General features: G+C 37.1%; 2 protein-coding genes across 4 annotated transcripts; one reads left to right on the top strand and one right to left on the bottom strand.

The window, feature by feature from the left end:
* Positions 1-8,688: 8,688 nt before the first annotated feature.
* On the top strand, positions 8,689-11,928 carry LOC117909656. The gene is made up of 3 exons (XM_034823751.1): positions 8,689-8,914; positions 11,216-11,316; positions 11,468-11,928. Exons 1-3 carry the CDS (start codon positions 8,863-8,865, stop codon positions 11,747-11,749), a joined length of 435 nt encoding a protein of 144 aa, XP_034679642.1. The 5' UTR covers positions 8,689-8,862; the 3' UTR covers positions 11,750-11,928.
* Positions 11,929-13,884: 1,956 nt separating this feature from the next.
* On the bottom strand, positions 13,885-21,590 carry LOC117908387 (cysteine synthase 2-like). Of its 3 annotated transcripts, none has more exons than XM_034821962.1 (6): positions 21,305-21,590; positions 20,982-21,056; positions 18,649-18,792; positions 18,017-18,406; positions 17,691-17,926; positions 13,885-14,549 (listed from the first exon to the last, which is right to left on the bottom strand). In XM_034821962.1, the coding sequence occupies exons 1-6, from the start codon at positions 21,500-21,502 to the stop codon at positions 14,327-14,329; spliced, it is 1,266 nt and encodes a 421-aa protein (XP_034677853.1). In that variant the 5' UTR covers positions 21,503-21,590; the 3' UTR covers positions 13,885-14,326. The 3 variants fall into 3 exon arrangements, with proteins under 3 accessions (XP_034677853.1, XP_034677854.1, XP_034677855.1); XM_034821963.1 differs by having other exon boundaries at positions 17,691-17,863; XM_034821964.1 differs by lacking the exon at positions 18,649-18,792.
* Positions 21,591-21,720: the final 130 nt, after the last annotated feature.

Genomic DNA, 21,720 nt, shown 5'->3' with positions numbered 1-21,720 from the left:
ATTAGATTAAGGGCTTCTTTTCACACTTTAAAAAACAATATTCTCTCATTTTCTAAGTAGAGACTATAGAAAATGTGGAGAAAGTTGCAGCCACTCCATGTGTTCTTCATTTTCTGATATATTTTCCTAATTTTGAGGTTTTTGATTGTAAAGAAAATTCACTTCTCTTAATGCTTTCCAAACTAGTTTTTAATGGATTTTCTTGAGCAATAAATAGGTTGATTCATTCCTTCATTCATATCTCAATCTCTCATTCTATTTGGGTTTGTGCAAAAACCCATTTTCTTCTTGTGTGGATTCAAGAAGAGGTCGAGATTGAGCTTGGTGAGGACTCCAAGTGTGCTTCGGAAGATAAAGGTGAGAGACTGAAAGTGAAGGTACTAGTCAAGTGGTCCGGGAAGGATTGGTTGGCTTAAGCTAGGTGAAACCTTGTACTCAGTTTTTATTCTCCATAGTGGAGTTTTTCAATCGGTGGTAGGCACGTGGTTTTTGATCTCTTTGGAAGTTTTCCACGTTAAAATCCGATGTTAATTGTCTATTTCTCTCACTCTACACTTTGATTTAATTTATGTTTTTGGTCTCATTGATTACTTGGGCAAACATGTTGAATGGAAGAAATATGAGGTGATATAAGTGTGATGATCCATGGAATATCCTTAATAATTTTTCTGCTCATTTTGGTTAATGATATCATGAAGTAAATTGATATGAGTTGAAGAGATATTTGTTTTTTTATATTTATTTTTGAGGATTGTTGAAGCCTTTGCATGTGTACTGCATTTATAAATTGTTGGGAGAGTGTTGGTGCATACATTATTGCTAATGGATATTATGCTTTGTTGAATAATTGTTGGAAGAGAAGTTTCTTGACATTAAAAAAGTCTAAGGTTAGGTAATCTTTGTTGGGAGAATTTTTAAATTGTTCTACAACACCTATTCACCTCCTTCTAGGTGTAGTCCATTATTGAGATTCACCTTTTCAATTGGTATCAGAGTAGGTTTTTAAAGAAAAAAAAATCATTTTTGGTCCTTGAATCTCAATCATGGAACCTCATCAAGAGAGAGCTTCCATTTGGAGACCACCATTTTTAACTGGCGAAAATTATTCTCATTGGAAAATGAAAATGCAATATTTTCTCAAAATGCAAAGTGAAAAAGTTTGGAATGTTGTTGAATTTGGTTGGTCTCCACCTAAGGTGTTGGATAGAGAAAGTAGACCAACTAATGTTATCAAGCCTAAATTGGAATGAGATAGAAGTGAAAATGAAGCAAGTAAGAATAATGTTAGAGTCATGTACTCCATCTTCAATGACATTAGTACAGATGAATTCAGTAGGATTGCTACATGTACTTCGGCTAAGAAGGCTTGGGATATCCTCCAAGTGACTCATGAAGGAACAAATGCCATGAAAGTGTCCAAGTTTCAAATGTTGACATTTAAGTTTGAGACCATTAGGATGGATGATCATGAAACTTTTGGAGAATTTCATGCAAAACTGATGGACATTGTGAATTCTAGCTTCAATCTAAGTGAGCCCATCTCTAACTCTAAGGTGGTTAGAAAAATTTTAAGATCTCTTCCGAAGAGATTTAGAGCTAAGGTCACCGTCATTGAAGAGTCTAAGGATGTGGATTCCTTGAAGATAGATGAACTTGTAGGTTCCCTCCAAACCTTTGAGATGATTCTTGTATCACCTAGAAAAGATAAGGGAATTGCTTTAAAAGCTATTAAAGAAGAGTCCCTAAGTTCCGAAAGTGAGGATGATGAGAAAATGTCGAAGGGTGAGCTTACTAAGTTTGCTAAAAAAATTCAAGAAGTACATGAGATTCAGAAAAGCCAAGAAATAATCAAATAATGGTAAAAAAAAATGGAGGAACTCAATTGGAAAAGAGAAAAAAATGGAGAAATGTGTGAAAAATGAGTTGAAAATTGAGTGCTTTAAATGTGGGGGAAATGGTCACTATGCATTTGAATGTCACTCAAAGAAAAAAGATAAGAAGATACAAGTTTCTTAGAGTGACTCTGAGTCTAATCAATCAAGTGAAAAAGAATCCAATGGAAGTGAGGAATGCACTAACTTCATAGCCTTTGTTGCAAGTGTCAATGAGGAACATCTTTTAAAAGAAGCTTCAAGTGAGTTAAGTGAGTCAAGTGACTCCAATGATGATGACATGAGTTTTGACACAACATATGAGACTTTGTATAAGGAGTGTTTGAGCCTTAAACAAGAACAAGTCAAGTGGAAGACTTCTAAGAAAATTTTAACCAATGAGGATGATGTTTTAAAGGGAAAAAAGAAAGCCTTACTTGATAAAATTGCATTTCTTGAAAATGAACATTTGGAAGTGAAGGAAAAATGTGATGTGTTGAAAAGTGAAAATCAAATGTTCAAGGATGAGTTAAGTCTTAGGAAGGAAGAGTTACATCCTAACTCTTAAAGACTTAATGAGTTGATTAATTTAGGGTGTAAATCTTTTGAAAAAAGAGGCTTAGGATTTCTTGGAGGAAATGCTACTCGAAGTAGTAGTAAAAAAATTTTGTTAAGCCTTATGAAAAAAAATTTCCTAAGAAAACTCAGTCTCAAATCAAGTTTCATTGCAATCATTATGGAAAAATGGGACACACTTTTGATAGATGTTATGCAAGATTGTTTGATAATTTTCAAAGGAAGTTGACCAACCTAATGAATGAAGGTCATGCTTTGAAGAATAGGTTGTTGAATGACAATAAGAGAGTGTCCAAGAAGAGCTCAAAGATCTCTCATAATGGTGAGTTGAAAGGAAGCACTTTGAATGAAAAGACAAAAGTTTCAAATGTTAAACAAATTTGGGTGAAAAAGAATGAGTTGAAGTGTTTTGTTGTCCATACATCACTTAGAGCTAGTGAGTCACACTCATGGTATCTTGATAGTGAATGTTCACATCATATGATTAGAAATAAATCTTTGTTCACTTCATTCACTGAATTTGATGGTAGTTAGGGGGAGATTCTTGTATCTTATATATTTTTTTGGATGTTGATATGAATACTTGATTTTTGGGTATTTGTTTTTTGTTGAAATGTGGATGTTAGTTGATTTGGATGTGAGATATTCTGCTATTGAATTGTCATCCATTTGTTTTTTTTTTTCTTGGATATAAAGGGAGAGATTATGACCTTTTGTCTATTTCTGGGACAAAAAGGGGAAAAGACATTGCAATTATTATTTTGGTGATTGGATATCCACATGTTGATGATTATTTTGGATATTGGATGTTTTGAGATACATGTTGATATGTGATCTTGTCTTATTTGGATTTAAATATACATGAGACTTTTTCTATATACTTGATATATTATGTATATTAAGTTGTTTTACACAGGTGCTACTAATAGTTGCTTCAATTGTAGGTTTTGTAGTACCTATGTTGTGGTTTTAAGTGAGTGAGTGGCCTTGTATGAGAGTTGGGTGGGGTTTACTTGCACTCATTCGTGTTGTAAAGGGTTTTGCCCCAGATTTGCCAAAGGGGGAGATTGTGAGTGTTTAGCTAAGTTAGCAATTCTAAACAAAATTCCTAAGTGTCCCTTAACTCGGCTTTCCAATTCCTTTTCGGACTACTTGACTTTGAAGACTAAGACTTTGCTAAGAGGCCGATGTATGTAGCTGAGTGTGTGGTGATTGAATGTGAATCAACCCTATTTTTAATCTTTAAATGTGTTAGAAAGCTGAGAAAAATGGTTTTTGATGCAAGACTTTTATTCCCTTATTTCTGGATTGGTTGGCTTAAGCTAGGTGAAACTTTGTACTCAGTTTTTATTCTTCATAGTGGAGTTTTTCAATTGGTGGCAGGCCCGTGGTTTTTGATATCTTCTGAGGTTTTCCACATTAAAATCCAGTGTTAATTGTCTATTTCTTTCACTCTACACTTTGATTTAATTTATGTTTTTGATATCATTGATTACTTGGGCAAACATGTTGAATGGAAGAAATATGAGGTGATATAAGTGTGATGATCCATGGAATATCTTTAATAATTTTTCTGCTCATTTTGGTTAATGATATCATGAAGTAAATTGATATGCGTTGAGGAGATATTCGTTTTTTTGATTTATTTTTGAGGATTGTTGAAGCATTTGCATGTGTATTGCATTTATAAATTGTTGGGAGAGTGTTGGTGCATACATTCTTACTTGTGGATGTTATGCTTTGTTGAATAGTTGTTGGAAGAGAAGTTTCTTGACATTGAGAAAGTCTAAGGTTAGGTAATTTTTGTTGCCCCCCTCCCCCCTCTAGGTGTAGTCCATTATTGAGATTCACCTTTTCACCACCCTCTCCAAGGCAACCATGAGCTTATTTCGCTACTAACAATCCAAAATGCCAAAATGACTTTTAGACAATGGTGTTTCTCATCACGTCACCTTCGACTTGAGCAATCTACCACTTCATGTACCATAGAGAGACTCTAATGACATTATAATTGGAGATGGCACATGAGTATTCCAACAACTTACATTGGTTTCATATCTCTCAAAACTCTTAATGCTTAATTTACACTAAATAATGCTCTTCATGTACCTAACAGGAAAAAAAAACTTGATTTCAATTTCCAATTGTTGCATTTCCAACAATGCTTTCATTGAATTTTTATTGTATTCTTTTCTTGTAAAGGAACTTCATATGGGGGGCAACGCTTTTGAAGGGCCAAATTAAGGATGGTGAATATGAGTGACTAATATCCACACCACTCTCACCACTATTTGCTTTCTCAAGTGTCAAAACCACTTTATCTGGGTGGCATCACAAATTAGGACATCCGACCTTTCCTATTTTAAAGTATATTGTTTCTAGTTACAATTTAAATTTATCAACTTCCATGACCTCATATTTTTCATGTAATGCAAGTCATTGCAACAAGAGTCACAAACTCTCTTTTCCACTTCTACTCTTGTTTCTACTTAACCCCTTCAAATAATTTTCTTTGATGTATAGACTTCTCTGGTTATTTCTCATGATGACTTTACATATTATGTTATTTTTGTTGATCATTTTACCAGGTATGTTTGGTTTTATCCCCTCAAACAAAAATCAGACACTAAAGAAATCTTTATTAGATTCAAAGTAATAATGAAAAAATATTTCAATCAAAACATCAACACCTTATATTCCGATAATGGTGGTGAATATGTTGCACTTGTTAATTTTCTTGCTTTTAATGGTATATTTCATCTTACTACACCCCACACACTTGAGCATAATGGTTTCTTCAAGCTATGTCATCTTCACATTGTCGAAACATGTCTCATTTTACTCTCTTATGCCTCTATTCCATTAACTTATTAATTTAATGATTTTGTTACTGTAGTGTATTTGATTAATAGTATGCTAACTCTAATAGTACAACTCATTTCTCTTTATGAAAAGGTTTTTGGTGTTCCTCCTAATTATTCAAAATTCAAAATTCAAAATATTTGATTGCACGTGCTATTCTTGGTTTCGCTCATATACTTCACACAAATTTGACTAACACTCCAAATCATGCATTTTTACTCTTTAACTCAAAGTGCTTATTTTTGTTATGTTCCATTGTCAACAAAAATCTTTGTTTCTAGACATGTGAAGTTCATTGAGTCAATTTGTCCTTTTGCAACCTTATTTACTCAAGCTCCACGTTCAAAGTCTACAACTATTTCTACTTGGTTCCACTAATAAAACTCAATAACTCTCCAACATCTCTCGTGACACCATCTGAAGTTGGTCCTCCATAGGAACTTCAATGTGCAACTCCAACACAATCACCTACCTCAACCAACCAAGTAGACAACCCCAACCAACCCACAATGATTCCCAAACCCAACTATTCTCAATGACCTCCACTACAAATCCCTCACAAATCATCACTCAACCAATCGAGACACGCCCAAACCAACCCATCCAATGCGAACTACGACTAAATCCAACATTCATAAACCTATATAAAAGCTAAACCTTCACACCTAACTATCCCAATCCTTTGACCTTGAGCCCACAACATTGACCCAAGCTCTCAAAGATCTAAAATGACATCGGGTCATATCTCAAGAATATGATGCCTTTATTTGGAATGAGACTTAGGACCTAGTATCATCTAATTTTTGTCACAATGTTGTTGGTTGTAAATGGATTTTTTGTATTAAGCGTAATTTTGATGGTTCCATTGACAGGTTTAAGACCTAATTGGTTGTGAAGGGTTTTTACCAACAAGAAGGAGTTGATTATCATGACATTTTTAGTCTTGTAGTTAAACCTAACATCGTTTAACTTGTTCTTAGTTTTGCAATAAGTTGTGTAAGTCCTTCTCAATGAGCATGTGTATATGAGTCAACTACTGAGATTCATTAATTGACATTTTCCTTCATATGTATGTAAGCTATAAAAAGCTATTTATGGGCTAAAGTAAGCCCCTTGAGCCTGCTATCAAGAACTACATACATTCTTACTTCACTCCAATTTCAAAAATTCACATGCCGATAGATCTTTCTTTGTCTTTAACTTTGGTGGACATATCTTGTATTTGCTTGTCTATGTTGATGATCTAATCATTACTAGGAATAATGCAACAATTGTGAATCAGTTTGTTCATTTATTAGTCAACTGATTTTCTCTTAAGGACCTTGGCTTGCTCTTTTATTTTCTTGGTGTAGAGATTATTCCTAATGAGCATGGTTTTTTGCTTTCTCAACGTTGCTATATGTTAGACCTTCTTGCTCGCACTCACATGTCCGATGCTAAACCAGTGCAAACACCTTTATTGATCAGTTACTTCCTTTCACTACATTATGGGGCTCCTTTATTTGATCCTACAAAATTTCGCATAGTTGTGGGTAGTCTACAAATATCTCCTACTTAACCACCTTGACATAACCTTTGGCATTAATAAGTTGTCTCAGTATATGCATAAGCCAACCACTGACCACTAGGCTTTTGTCAAACGTCTACTAAGATATCTTTGTGGCACTCTTAGTCATGGTCTCCAACGCTTCCGTGAGTCTCCCATATCTTTGCATGCATTCTCCGATACAAATTAGGTAAGAACCATTGATGGTTTATCCTCTATTGGTGCTATTATCCTCTATCTTGGTTGTACCCCTATCTCTTGAAGTTCCAAGAAACAACAAATAGTAACTTGTTCCTTTATCAAGACAAAATACCATTCCATCACTAATATTACTACCAAAATAAATTAGGTGTGCTTCATATTAATTGATCTTATACTTCAAATTTTTGCATGGCCAGTGATTTATTGTGGTGATATTAGAGCAAATCAGTTGTGCTTTAATCCTATTTTTCACTTAAGGATGAAGCACGTTGCTATCAACTTCTATTTCATTACTAACTAGGTATAAAATGAGACTCTCTGGACTGCTCATTTATCCTCTATTGATCAACTCACTGATATCCTAAAAAAGCCACTTCCTTGATCTCGTTTTCTATTTCTTTTGAACAAGATTGGACTCTCTTGTAGAATATCATCTTGAGGGGGCATAATGAAGGACTTCTCTTTCAACTATTTTAGGATTACTATTTCGGGATTTCTTTTTCAAATTCTAGTTCTAATAAGATTTGTTTCTTTTATATTTTAAATTTCTTTGACTTTATCTTCTAGCTACTTCTTGTAGGAGTCTTCCAATTATTCCTTATTTATGACACTTAGTTTAGTTCTGTTGGTTATCTTCTCAACAATTTTATACACACACACACACACGTATCATTTCAATGAAAAATATTTTCCAAAACATCATACCCTGCTAGTGGGTACATGATGGAGAATCCATGCATGTCTGAATAGTGGTGTTTGGTCTTGTGCAAGCCTTTACTACTATGGAAGGCCTAGGACAACCTATGTAATATTTGAATTGTAATATTCAAAAAGTCATAAACTTGGTTGAAGGGGCTGGTAAAGAATATGTGGGCCCACATATTGTGGACCCTTTCAAACATTAATAACTTTATTATTCTGAAGGGTTTTTCATTATATGGTTCATATATTATGTGACATGAATGTTATAAAGGAAGGGTAATGCAAACAAAGCATTAGTAAAAATATAAAAACTGTGTATAATTTATTGTACCTTTAAATTTTTTCATATTTAATAAAAACATTAATATATATAACATAGAACATATAGTTACATGAAATCAATTTAGATATTTAGTTTTGTTTTTTTTCTTACCTAATTCTAAATAGAAAATGGTATTTGTTTTTTTTTTTTAATTTTTTATTGAAAATAATTTATTTTTATATTTTACGTAAGTTATTTTTAATTTTTTTTTAATTTATTATTTATTTTTAAATTTTTTTTAATTGAATAGAAAAAATTAAAATATTTTATTTTGTTTAAATACTAAAAGTGAGCCCCTAGCTATGAGTATAATAGCCTGTCAGACACTCAAAGAGTCACAATCATATTCCCCCACCATAGATCTTAAAAAAAGGGACAATATCATGACTGGACCCACTTGATCAGACCCCAGCATCCATAATGAAGCAAAATCTACGGCCACGATTTCCTCTACACATTATAGATCTCACCTACACACCTACCATATCAAAATCCTCAAATTCGCTCTTCTAAAATGACAAAACTACCCTCAAACTCTCGGAGACCAGAAAGGGTATTTTCGTCATCTAAAAATCACATGCCCTTTGAAATCTCCCTCTGACCGCCCTAGGGTTAGGGTTTTTCCCTGCACTCTCTCCTACAAAGTTTTTAGACATAAAACGCTACGTTTCAGTCTTTTTGATAACTTGAATCACAAAAGTTTTGGTTTTGAGCGGTGGTTATTCGTCAAGTTCTGGGCTTTTGCGCCCGTGGTCGTTCAAATCCATGATCATCTGCATCCCATGGATCAGTCTCCTGGCCAAACCACTCCTCCGATTGAAGAAGACGAGTGGGGTATGATATTTTTCTCATTTTTTCCAACACATGTCTGTTTATTCCTGAGAAAATCGAGAAAAAGAGACAACTTTGATTCTCTGAGGGGGTCCAAGTAGTTAATTCTTTTACAGCGACACTAGGTAAATTTGACCTATTTAGTCATGTATTATGTGGCGTTTCTCTCATTTTCCCCATCAATCCTGTTTGGTTCCCGGGAAAACTAAGGAGACATGGGGTGTGGCATTACCTTCTGTTTGGTTCCTGAGAAAACCGAGGAAATAAACAATTTCTGTTAATCTAGGTCCGTGTTGTTTAAATTTATTCTCTTTTTGTTCTTTTGAAGCTTTTCTGAGCAGCCAAGCTAAGGTTTAATTTCTATATAAAGAGGATTATAGCATCTCTCTTATATTGCACTAACCGTCTGTTTGGTTTCTGGGAAAACAGAGAGAAAGATGGGGATTTATTTTCTCCGATCCTGGATAACTGAAATTTCTTTTCTTTTCATCATTTTACTGAGCAGCCATAAGAAGTGTGAAGTTGTTCTACTAGGATATGGGTTGTTGATGCTTTGATTGAATGAATCTGCAGATTCATTCAATCAAAGCATCAACAAACTATGCATGACACTTTATCAAAAAAAGAGAAAAAATAAAATCTGTAAATCACATGAATGCCACTTTACTGGACAATAATTTTTATGGGTATTTTTGGTATATTAATTGTGATTTGCTTTTATGTTTTCATTATTAATAGAGGTTTTTTTTTTTAATTCCAATAAATCTGTTGTGATGATTATAAATGTGTGGAGATCCTGATTAGGAAATCTTTTGTTAAATGGTTTCATTTTTGCTTTTTGACTTGGGTCACTGTCTTCCAACACATCATTGGTTGGACTTCTAGAAAAATAGAGAACTCGTGTAAATTAAGCCAACGGTTTTCGTTGACACCAACGGAGAAAATTCAATGCTTTCCCATGCTGACATTCTATATCATTTAGAGAGGGTTAGGCTTGACCTTGAAGTAGTGGGGACAACTTTTTAGAGGAAAGAATTGAATTTAGAAACGCAAGTTTTGAGTCAGAAATTGAGAAGAAACTTGAGATGGATCGTGGGCAGTAATAATGGATCATAGTTATTAAAGGTACACCTAGGCCCAAGATGTAGTGACCCCCAGCTATGATGCCTAATTGGACAGGAGGGCCTCATCTTTTGAGACAGAGATTGGGAAGAGACTCAGGATGGATCATGGCCAGTAATAAGGGGTCATAGCTGTTAAAGGTAGACCTACGCCCAAGGTGTGGCAACCCCCCAGCTACGATGCCTTGTTGAAGAGGGGCACCTCATCTTTTGATACAGAGATTGGGAAGAAACTTTAGATGAATCGTGGCCAGGAATAATGGATTAAAGGTACACCTAGGCCCAAGGTGTAGCAACCCCAACTATGATGCCTTTGGGGAGATTTATATATGTTGTGTGCACGCGCGCCTGTGTGTGTGTCAAAACACTGTAATGTTGCCCCTTTTTAAAACCATTTTACCCCTTTGAAAGCAAAAATGGTTATTCCTGTGACGCGTTGAAAAATGCCAACATCCAAAAAAGTGTTTATACTTCTGCCTGATTTATGAATTATGCAGCACTCAGACTGATTTTTGAGTTACTTAGCCCCCAAACAGTGAAAAATAGAAGGGTTTTTCCTCTCTTTTTCCCCTCTCTCTCTCTCTCTCTCTCTTTAAATTTCTGAATGTATTTGAAATTTCATATCGTTGCCTTATTTTTGTACTTGGGATCATTGCATATTGGGCATGGAGTTTTTTCTTGTTCTGGGGTGGGTGTGGGAGGAGGGGGGAAAGTGTAGCAGAGAAAGGACGTGTAGAAAAAGGGTCAGATAGGGAAAAGGCGAGAAGGGCCAAACAGAACAATAGGTTGCAAAGTCAATCGAGATTCTTCCTTGCATGTGAACCAGCTGGGGAGCACTTGAGGAAAGTGGTATGTGCCTATTGTGTGGCAGGGGCCAAGAATCTCAATTTTTATGTGATATGTAACTGATTAAGTTGATTTTTCAGCCCTTGGGGTTTAGAATTAATGGAACCAAACTCTTTTACCTACCAAAAGCACTATATACTTGCCTTATGACAACTTACTTTTTTTTCTAGTATTGAAGGAAAATTATAGTTCTTTTAGCATACATTATTTAGTTTTCATGTAGCAAAACCTGTAAATTTTAGTGGATTTGGTGTTGTTCCATTGTATAACATGTATGTGGAAGTTATTCAAGTATTCAAACATTTTGACATTGTTGTGGTCTGATATGATTTATTAGACAATGATGACTTCGTGATTCCAAGCTTGGGAATAGGAGACCCAGATCACAGTAAAACTGATGTTTCAGAAGTAGAAGTTTCAAAACCATCTTCCCCAAAGGTTAGCTGCAGAACTTTATTTTGTTGACATGAAGAGGATTTATTTATTTATTTATTTTAATTTTAATTTTTTAGTCATCTGCAGATGCTGGACTACTAATACTTTGAAGCTTTTATCCTTTCTTGTTGACATGCTTGTTGTACTTGGACAGGCTAAAAAAGAGGAGAATATTTACCTGGGACCCCACGGAGCTCCTCCATCACAATCAAAGCAGCAAGAGCTGAGCTCTTCCAGTCGTAAGCAGCGGTTCAAGCAGAAACTGAAGGAAGCCGACAGCAGGATCAGTGGGACGGGAAGAGAGAATAAGTTGGAGAATCTGAGAGAACTTGTGGGTGGTGGAAAAGCAGGTGTCAACATGTCAAAGGATTCTACCAAGGATTGGCTAGACCCACATTGTCACGAGGCTCAGTTTGAGAAGTGGTACAACCATTAGGTGGAGTATCTTAGAGCTTAACCTTTATAAAGTCTTTTCTATTTCTCTCAAGGTGGAATATATTTATTAAGGTTATGTATCTTGACAATAAGCCTCTGGTTGGACCTATTGGTATTGCTACTATTGCAGAAGATGCTGTGTTGATGAAATTTATGTCATGTTTGCTATTTCTATATTCCTTTCCGCAATGGCACAACGGTTTTGGTTGCTTGCTCAGAATTGGCTTCACAGCCAACAATATATAGTGATCTTTACTTTATAGTAGGCTTTGGGTCCTGGAATCCCATTTGCCCTCTACTTCGTGCGGCTGGTGCGCAGCTGGATTGTTGACAAGGTTCCTTTCACCAGCTCCCTAACTACATTTTTAGCCTTTTTTTCCCCTGTTGGTTCCATCCATCTTCAGTTTGAAAAGCGATGTTTGCTATAAAAGCTTGAGCCAAAAAGTATACTCTGGAGCTGTGAGACTAGGCATGAGAACAGGCCTTTGCCGAACTCTCTTCCGTTGTTGACATTGATACTTTTTTACGTCAATTCTGTGATTTGGTAGTATGGCAACCGATGTTTTAAAGACTGAATGAGCCGGTTGGGTCGTGGACCAGCAGCCTCTCCAGTCCGGTTGAGTGAAATGGACTGTTTATGGGTTGGGCTGTCGTCCAACTGTTTGAACTCTGTAACTACGTCCAGTTTCCTATGTAGTTGGAGCTGTAAGATTAGGCATGAGAATAGGCCTTGTTGAACCGTTTACAATTGTTGACATTATGGCTCTTTTTCTATGTGAATTCTGTGATTTGATAATATGACAACCAATGTTTTAAAACCCAGACCAAGGATCATCAATCGGTAGCCTCTCCGATCTGATCCGATTGAGTGAAATGAACCGATTATGAGTTGGGCCGTTGTCAAACTGTTTGAACTGTGTCTGGTTTCCTTTGGAGTTCAGCTACAAGACTATGGAGCTGTAAGACTAGGCCTTTGTCGAGCTCTCCATTTTTGACACTGGACACTATGGCACTTTTTTATTGTCTATTTCGTGATAACCGATATTTTAAAAATTGGATCGTCTGGTCCAATCGGCCCGGTTGAGTGAAATGGACCATTTATAAGTTGGGCCGTCGTCAAACCGTTTGAACACTGTCTGGTTTCCTATGAAGTAGTCAACTTTTGTTTGTCCAAAACATTGATGGATTTCCTCTTCTGGCCCAAAGTTTCTTACTACCAAGCTCACCAACCTATAGGCTATGTTTGATTCCCGGAAAATTGAGGGAAAATGTGAGGGAAAGAAAATACAAAGGAAAAGTAGAAGGAAAGAAAAAGTGAAGGAAAATAAAAAAATAGATTAAAAGTTGATAAATTATTTTTTTTGTTATTTCAAACTCATTTTATTTATTTTAACTCATCAATATAAAGATTAAATAATTTAAAAATACATAAGTTTTTAATTAATTTTAATTATATTTGATTTTCTTTTATATTTTTCATAGGATAATCAAACATGAGAAAATCATTTTCCTTAACATTTTTTTTCTTTCTTTTGTACTTTCCGGGACCAAACATATGTGGGATTGGTAATCGGCTATAAAGGAAAAGAAACTCGGTAGACACTGTAGCTAGGGGCCTGCAATTGACAAAATGAACAAGGGCCCACCGAGCTGTACAACTCCTTGGGTGTAAATATTATGGTAAATTTTTATATATTAATGTTATTTTCAAATTGTTATCATATAAAATTATAAAACATTTATGCAGGTATAAATATTTGCATACACATTTATGTATAATATAATATAAATTAATTGATATAATAATTTTTACAATAATAAAATACATATAAAATAAAATTAAATATTATAATTTTCTTCACTTTAAATATATCTTTATAGTTAAATATTACACATATTCTATTTAATAAAATTTAATAATATTACATTTATATTTATTTTTATCATTTGATTTTATATATCCAATATATATAAAAAAATTTATTAAAATTTTTAATTTCTTAAAACTAATGTTAATTTAAAAAAAATAAATAAATTATATATTTATAATGTAACCATTTCGATCCTGATGCAATCATCGGCTGTATTTTTAAAACATTGGTGACAACTCAAACAATGAATATGTAAATGCAAATGGTAGGCATGAAAACCCGTGTAGGGCCAATAATTCATTGCTGAACTCCTGATCCCAAAATCAATCACTACAAGAACGCTCATAATCCCAAAATTGATCTCTAGAGCAACTCACAAGGCGACTTGATTTATTGATTTTTCATAGAAAAATGATAATGAACTTTGTATGCACTTCTCTATGTGGAAGTATGAATGTCCTAGCCCTTACCAGTTACAAATATGGGTCTCTCTGCATCCGCACCATTGCCTTGGTTCAAAAATCAGACCATGGCTTCAGAGGTAGGTGAGAGTTTCACACTCGATCTCACATGAGATGCTTTCTAGTGAGCAGCCAGATCGTGCTACTCCAACTTTAGTAAAACATCTTGCAGCTCAAACTTGGGTCAATAATGTTCAGACATCAAAGAGTTGAATGAGACTGATACCTTTTGGCCAGAAACAAATCTCAGCTGATGCCAAGGAACTCTAACCCGGTTGCTGTGGGTGTCAAACCATGCTGAGACAGATACTGGGAATCGTAAAATTTGCTCAGATGCCTCATCCCACTGTCACACAGAATTGTTACAATTGTGTGACCAGGGCCGATCGACTGTGCCACTCTGACAGCTCCAACGCAGTTCATGGCTGAAGAACTCCCGACAAATAGCCCATCATTCTTGAGAAGATACCTGATGAAAGTTTAAATGGGAACATAGAATAAGAGCCAATTGTCACAGGATGCTTCAAATGACCCTCCCCATGGGCTTATATAGGAGGAGGGAAGCTTCTGGAGACTCCTGGAGCCATCTACACTAAGCCATTGGTGGGAAGAGTGTGGAAGGTTCTAGAAATGCCTAGAGATGTCCACACATCTCTACACTATGGTGGAAGGCATGAGAGAAGTCCAGAGTTTTTTAGAGAATTCTAGAGATTTCTTGTACATAAGGATGTACATAGATTAGTGTAGGGAGTTCTAGAATATTCTTGATTTGTAAGGAACCCTCCAAGGTTCTAGAGAGTTCCCTTGGTGCCTATAAATAGGTGAGGGCCTCATTTGGCCAAGGCACCACCCAAATCACTTCCTAACCAAGCAAGTGAGCATCCAAGCACTTGTAAAAGCTTCTTTGAGTAATAAAGAGCTTCCATTCTTTCAAGGGTTGCCTACCAAGCTTCTTAAGCTTCCGAGTCGCGAGTGTCTTAGCCGAGCAAGCTAAGCATTGGGGATCAAGGCTGACTTAGCAAGATCAAGCATCTTGACTTGCCTAAGTGCCGCACGAGCTTAGTGAACGACTAAGTCCGTGACAAGTGGTATCAGAGCACGGTTAAGAGGTGGGCATATCAAAGGAAGCATGTCGGGCTCTAACGTGGAGGAGAGTAGCGAGCAAACCCGTGGGAGGGAGACCGAGCCTACTGCACGGGGCAGGGGCAAGAAGGATAAATCTCGTGATGCCGTTGCCAACATGGAGGCAAGGCTAGCCAAGGTGGAGCTAGCCATGGCGGACACTCGAGAGGGGTTGGACTTGATCGAGCAAGGCATGGAGAAGGGCTTAGAGGATCTAAGGGAGCAGATCCAAGACCTTCGTGAGGGGGTGCAAGTCTCACAAGTTCAGCCAGTGTCACACGAGGAGTTCATGTCCTTCCAAGGAAAGGTCTTGAGCATGCTTGCTAGCATGGAGTCAAGGATAGAGGCCTTGGCCACTCGGATGGAGTCCCGAGACCAGGAAGTTAGGCAGGAGTTGGCCATCTACAAGGCCGCTGTGTCGGCACGGGTCATGGCCACACATGAGGCATCTAGGGTGGAGGTGTCGAAGCCACATGGGTTTAGTGGCAAACGGGATGCCAAAGAGTTGGATAACTTCTTATGGCATATGGAGCGATACTTCGAAGCTATCGCATTGACGGATGAGGCGACTAAGGTGAGAACTGCAACCCTCTACCTTACTGACACAGCTACTCTATGGTGGCGTCGAAGGTTTGCCGATATGGAGAAAGGCATTTGCACCATAGAGACGTGGGAGGACTTCAAGAGGGAGATCAAGAGGCAGTTCTACCCCGAGGACGTGGCTTACCTGGCTAGGAAAAACATGAGGCGTCTCAAGCACACAGGCTCAATACGCGACTATGTCAAGGAATTCTCTTCACTCATGCTTGAGATTCCTAACATAACTGGGGAGGAATTGCTATTCAACTTCATGGACAACCTGCAAAGCTGGGCCGAGCAAGAGTTGAGGAGGCGTGGTGTCCAAGACCTAGCCACGACCATAGCAGTAGCCGAGTCCTTGGTGGATTATAGAAGGAGAGACTCCTCCAAGGATGAGCCTTTCGAGGGTAGCCACGCCATGGGTGGGGGAGACGAGGTTCCAAGGGACCACAATGCTCCTAAAAAGGGATCAGGCAAGGCGCCTAACGTCCAAGAAGGAAGGGGTAAGGCGGAAAGGAAGGAGTTCACGCCTAAAATCAAATGCTTCCTATGTGACGGACCACATTGGGCACAGGATTGTCCAAAGAGGAAGGCGCTTAGTGCCATGATCGAGGAGAGGGAGCAGGAGGACAAAGCACATATGGGCTCAATGCAGCTACTAGGTGCCCTCCAATTCAACCCGAAGCCTAGTACGCCTAAGACCTCCTTACTAGCAGGGGTGCAAGTAAAGGAGGAAAAAGGGGAGCGAGCTGAGGTAGCCCGCACACACATGGAAGAGGTCACCAAGGGAAAGGTGAACTCAATGGGTAAGAGGAAGCAGCACTCTAAGCATCGAAAGTGCACGGGTCTGCATCCATCTGGAGCCTCACGGGAGAAGGAGGTGAAGAATATCCTGGCTGAATGGGTCACCAGGAGACAAGGGGTCCCTCCTGTGATAGAGTATCTAGTCCGATGGAAAGGACTACCCAAGAGGTAGGTAAGCTGGGAACATGCGGATGCCTTGAGAAAGTTCTGGAAACACATCGAGAGGTTTCAGAACGAGACAACGACGAGGACGTCGACGGCATCGGTGGGGGAGAGTGTCACAGGATGCTTCAAATGACCCTCCCCATGGGCTTATATAGGAGGAGGGAAGCTTCTGGAGACTCCTGGAGCCATCTACACTAAGCCATTGGTGGGAAGAGTGTGGAAGGTTCTAGAAATGCCTAGAGATGTCCACACATCTCTACACTATGGTGGAAGGCATGAGAGAAGTCCAGAGTTTTTTAGAGAATTCTAGAGATTTCTTGTACATAAGGATGTACATAGATTAGTGTAGGGAGTTCTAGAATATTCTTGATTTGTAAGGAACCCTCCAAGGTTCTAGAGAGTTCCCTTGGTGCCTATAAATAGGTGAGGGCCTCATTTGGCCAAGGCACCACCCAAATCACTTCCTAACCAAGCAAGTGAGCATCCAAGCACTTGTAAAAGCTTCTTTGAGTAATAAAGAGCTTCCATTCTTTCAAGGGTTGCCTACCAAGCTTCTTAAGCTTCCGAGTCGCGAGTGTCTTAGCCGAGCAAGCTAAGCATTGGGGATCAAGGCTGACTTAGCAAGATCAAGCATCTTGACTTGCCTAAGTGCCGCACGAGCTTAGTGAACGACTAAGTCCGTGACACAATGCTCAAGAAAAATACAACTATTAAAGATGTTCTTCAGGGTGGCCAAGAAATTTTAGAATTTTACATTTTTCACCATTTGGTTACCACTTCCCTTTCTTGGAGGCTCCCTTTCTTTCATAGAAAGGGTAGAGAAAGAAGCATGTGCCACCATATCATTCCGATGGGATTTTACTTTTTCTTTTTTCTCTAGATTTAGACAACCGCACAGCAATATGAAGAAATACACAAAGGGGGCAAAGTTTGGACCAACCTGGACATTTCAACAGCTTCCATATCTGTGCCGCGGAAAGCCCCATCAAGTTCTGCCATCAAAAAATTCTGGGTCAACCGGTTGATTCCAATGCCTTCAGTAATAGTATCAAATGGATTCTTCAGTCTCCGTCCTTCAGCCTCCTCTCTAGTGTACATTACTCCCCTTGTTATCTTATTGAACAAGCCAGAACCAGGAGGATCAATCAGAAAGCATTTGATATTTGGACTTTTTTCCTGTTGAACATGTAATGACTACAGTGACTTTCCGTGCACAATTGAAGTGCAGAAAAAAGGTTTGATAAAAAGATGGAGAGGAAAAATGACCTGGAGAGACCGGGAAACACCAGCCAGAGTGCCACCAGTTCCTGCAGCTGCCACGAAAGCATGCAGATCACCACCGGTCTGCTCCCATATCTCAGGCCCAGTACCCTCATAGTGAGCTCGGAAATTTGCCAGGTTTTCAAACTGATCTGCAAAGAAACCACCTTTACAATTGCTTGAGAAAACTGAATTTTGTTTCTCTTCCTCAGATATATGACCATTGGCTTGCACTAGGCCATCAGCATCCATTCCTATATATTTTCCATGCTTTGATGCTAATTCATTTGCCTCCAAAGCTCTCCTCCTTGCAACATTGACATAGTGGTCTTTATGTGTAATTGAAACTGGTCTTACTCTTTCAACTGTAGCTCCAAGGGCTTCAAGAATTTGAGACTGAGAAAAGTTGCACAAGTAATTTTTTTTTTAAATGAAATAAAAATAAATAAATAAATAAAAGCGGGGAATTAAAAAGGAAACAAAAAACCTTAATAGTACCTAAACTAGATAATTTCCTTTTTCTTTGGAAGAAGAGAAAAGAGTGCATAATGGTTAATTGGCTATACAAGTCCAGTAAAAGTTTCCAAACTCAACAAGCACAGCTATGAGGTTTACAGAAGAATAAAGTTCATACATACTTTCTCAATGGCAACATCATCTGGGATAACAACATGACATTTGCATCCATATGCAGGAGCCACAGTAGCAAGGCTAATGGCAGTGCTACCAGCACTGCCCTCTGTCACTACTCCACCTGGAGCTAGCTGGCCAGATTCCAGAGCCTTTATATGGCCACAGGTAACAATGAGCAACAAAGAAAACAGAATAGTTAACAAGGACAGCACAAAACAACTAAGAGACTAGGCATGGAATTATCAAAAAACAAAGTACATGAAATATCAAGGGCAAATGAGCCACCAACACTTACCCACATCCTTCAATATTCTTTTAGAATCTAATATTTGCATATTGGGTGATGTAGGACAACCCTTGGATGGTTGTTTACAACCAGATAAGATGGCATTGGCCTTCAATATTTTAAGATTTAAAAAGAGCAATGGAGAATAAAATTATACCAACATGAAAAAGAAAATAAAAGATTGACAGAAAAGAGGAAAAGGATAGAGAAGAAAAGATAGGATAAAACCTTAAAAATTCACTAAGATTTTCTAGGAGTCTCATCTAGAAGGAAAGCATCAGATTCTTACCATTGAAAATTGCAAGGCTTGAAAAAAAATTTCATATTATTCATTATCATTCATCCATTTATAGCAATTAACCTTATTTATAGTCTTTAAAAAAACCTTATTAACTGAATAAAACCATGAAAAAAAGAAACTAAATGTACATAGAACTAATAAGAACTAAATCTCCAAAATCTACCAAATAATGGAGTTAACTTTTTTTTTTTTTTTTTTGGGAATTAGAAACATAAAGAACTTTTTGGAAACTTATTTGTAATAAGAGTTCCTGATAAAGAAGATATTCTAGAAACTTTCTAAATTCCAAATAATATCAACGACAACTAAACTTGACTCTAGAAAACTTGAATCGGTAAAATTTTCTCTCCTTTTTCCTTTTCTTGGATAGATCTTGGAGACTTGTATCCATTGCTAGGTTTATAGTAGTACCAATATAGCAGTATGATTAGATTCTCAAGCATCACAACATAATGAAGCAATCTACAAGTGCTGCTTGACTTTGAGGGGGATGTTTTGTATTTTCCTAGATATAAATAACAAGTATTATCAATTTACAAAATTTATTATAGAATGCCATTCTGATCGTTTAGTATGGCCGTAATTGCTTTGATGTACAAAATGAATTATAGCCTTCAAAGAATATGGAAACAAATAAACTAATTTAATTTCCACAGGACTTGTGTCCTTAGCTAATTCTGTATCCTGTTGGTGACTGATCATGATCACTCAATTTTTCGCAATGCTTGAACACATAGATGACTGATTCCCACTGGACTATATTTATCTGATGGTTGATTTGTATGCCTATAAGGACGGATTCCTTAACATTTAGAGCATATTCAATTTTAAAGAAACCGAATGGCCCACAGCGTTCTGTAGAATTAAGAATTTCAGATGTAGAGATGCCTCATCCTATCCCTTAGAAAAAAAGGGTTCTGTAAGAAATGATTGTAAACTATTAGTAGCCCTAGAAAGAAAACACAAAACTGGTCCCAGAAATCTACTTTCATAAAGACAATCTCTCCCATACAAACATCAAATATGAAGAGTGAAATCAAGGGAATAAAGATGATTGATAGCCATTTGATACCCTAATGTGTTCCATTTTGTTATAAAGAATTGAAAATACAAGACAGGAATCGGATCAACAATGAAAGGAGGAAAGACAAAGTAGTGGGCCACTTCAATGATATTGCATAGGAACATTTGAAAGATGAGAAAAAGAAGTGTTATGCATCTTGTGACAATGCTTAAGATTCATAATCAATCCCTCCTTGTAATTACTAGCATCAACACTATATTGACTTCCATTTCTTTTTACTCATCAATGCAGCCCGATAAGAACTAATCACCCAATAGGGATAAAACTTTAAATCACATACAAAACAAAGAATCAATTCATGAAAACAGGGTAACTTATGTTTTGTTTGGATATACTTCCTCTTTTATATTTTTAAAAAGCAGAAAACAGAAATATTTTTAAGAAGCAATATTTTCCTCACATCCATATTAAGCTATAAACTCTTTTAAGTAATAAGCTATAAACTCTTTAAATAAAATTGGAGCCTCAAAGCTCTTAATTCAGCTTAAAAAGGAGCTTTTGCCTTCTCTAGAGTAAATCTAACCAGGGCCTTAAACACAAGGAAACTCCCCCCCCCCCACAATGTGACTCCTATAAGACAACTCTACTTAGTTGAATCCACTTTTCGATTCCTGTTTCAAAGAGCATAAAACTCTAAAATTTCCTTCTACCGGTAAAAATGACTCACCTCTTCAATGATTTTCACTGCTACTCTATCTTTCACACTCCCTCCTGGATTCAGAAACTCAGCCTTCCCAAGAATCTGCACAAACAGGCAAAAGAAGAAGCATAAATAAATTAACAATAAAATGTAGGACACAGATAACAAAACTGGAAATTTGAAAGGATCCAAGTCAAAAATTTAAATAAAAAAAAAAGAAAAAAGAAAAAAGAAAAAAAAAAGAAATGCAAGATTGAAGAGGAAGACTGAAATTGCCAATAAATTTACAAAGACCCAGATCACAAAATCAGAAAAGGATGAAAACTTGAAGCAATAAAGATTAAAATGACCTCGCACCCAGTGGCTTCAGAGAGGCTATTGATTCGAATCAAAGGGGTGTTGCCAATGGCGTCAATAAGTCCTCTTCTTGGCTTCTTTTTCGATATCGGTTTGTGGGTTTTTCTGGATCGAGAATTGCAGAGGAGATAGGAGAGTACAGCGATGGAGAGAGCAGCAAAAACAGGCCCTGTGACCTTCACAGGCGCCATTGTTGTGGTGACTCGAACTCGAGACCTTCGGAATTCGGAACAATCAGCAAATGGCCTTTCCAGGGTACGAGTCTCCTTACAGGTAATGGCGGCGTTCCACCTTCCGCCTTCATGCTTAAGAGAATTATGTAAATATACACCCGTTAAAAAATAAAAAAATAATAATAAAAAGGAAAAAAGAAAAATTACTGCATAGATTCGGTTGTTAGAAATAAGCA

Source organism: Vitis riparia, chromosome 19 (assembly GCF_004353265.1).
Source record: "Vitis riparia cultivar Riparia Gloire de Montpellier isolate 1030 chromosome 19, EGFV_Vit.rip_1.0, whole genome shotgun sequence".
NCBI classification, from domain to species: Eukaryota; Viridiplantae; Streptophyta; class Magnoliopsida; order Vitales; family Vitaceae; genus Vitis; species Vitis riparia.
This window is presented reverse-complemented; position numbering and strand designations above follow the sequence as displayed.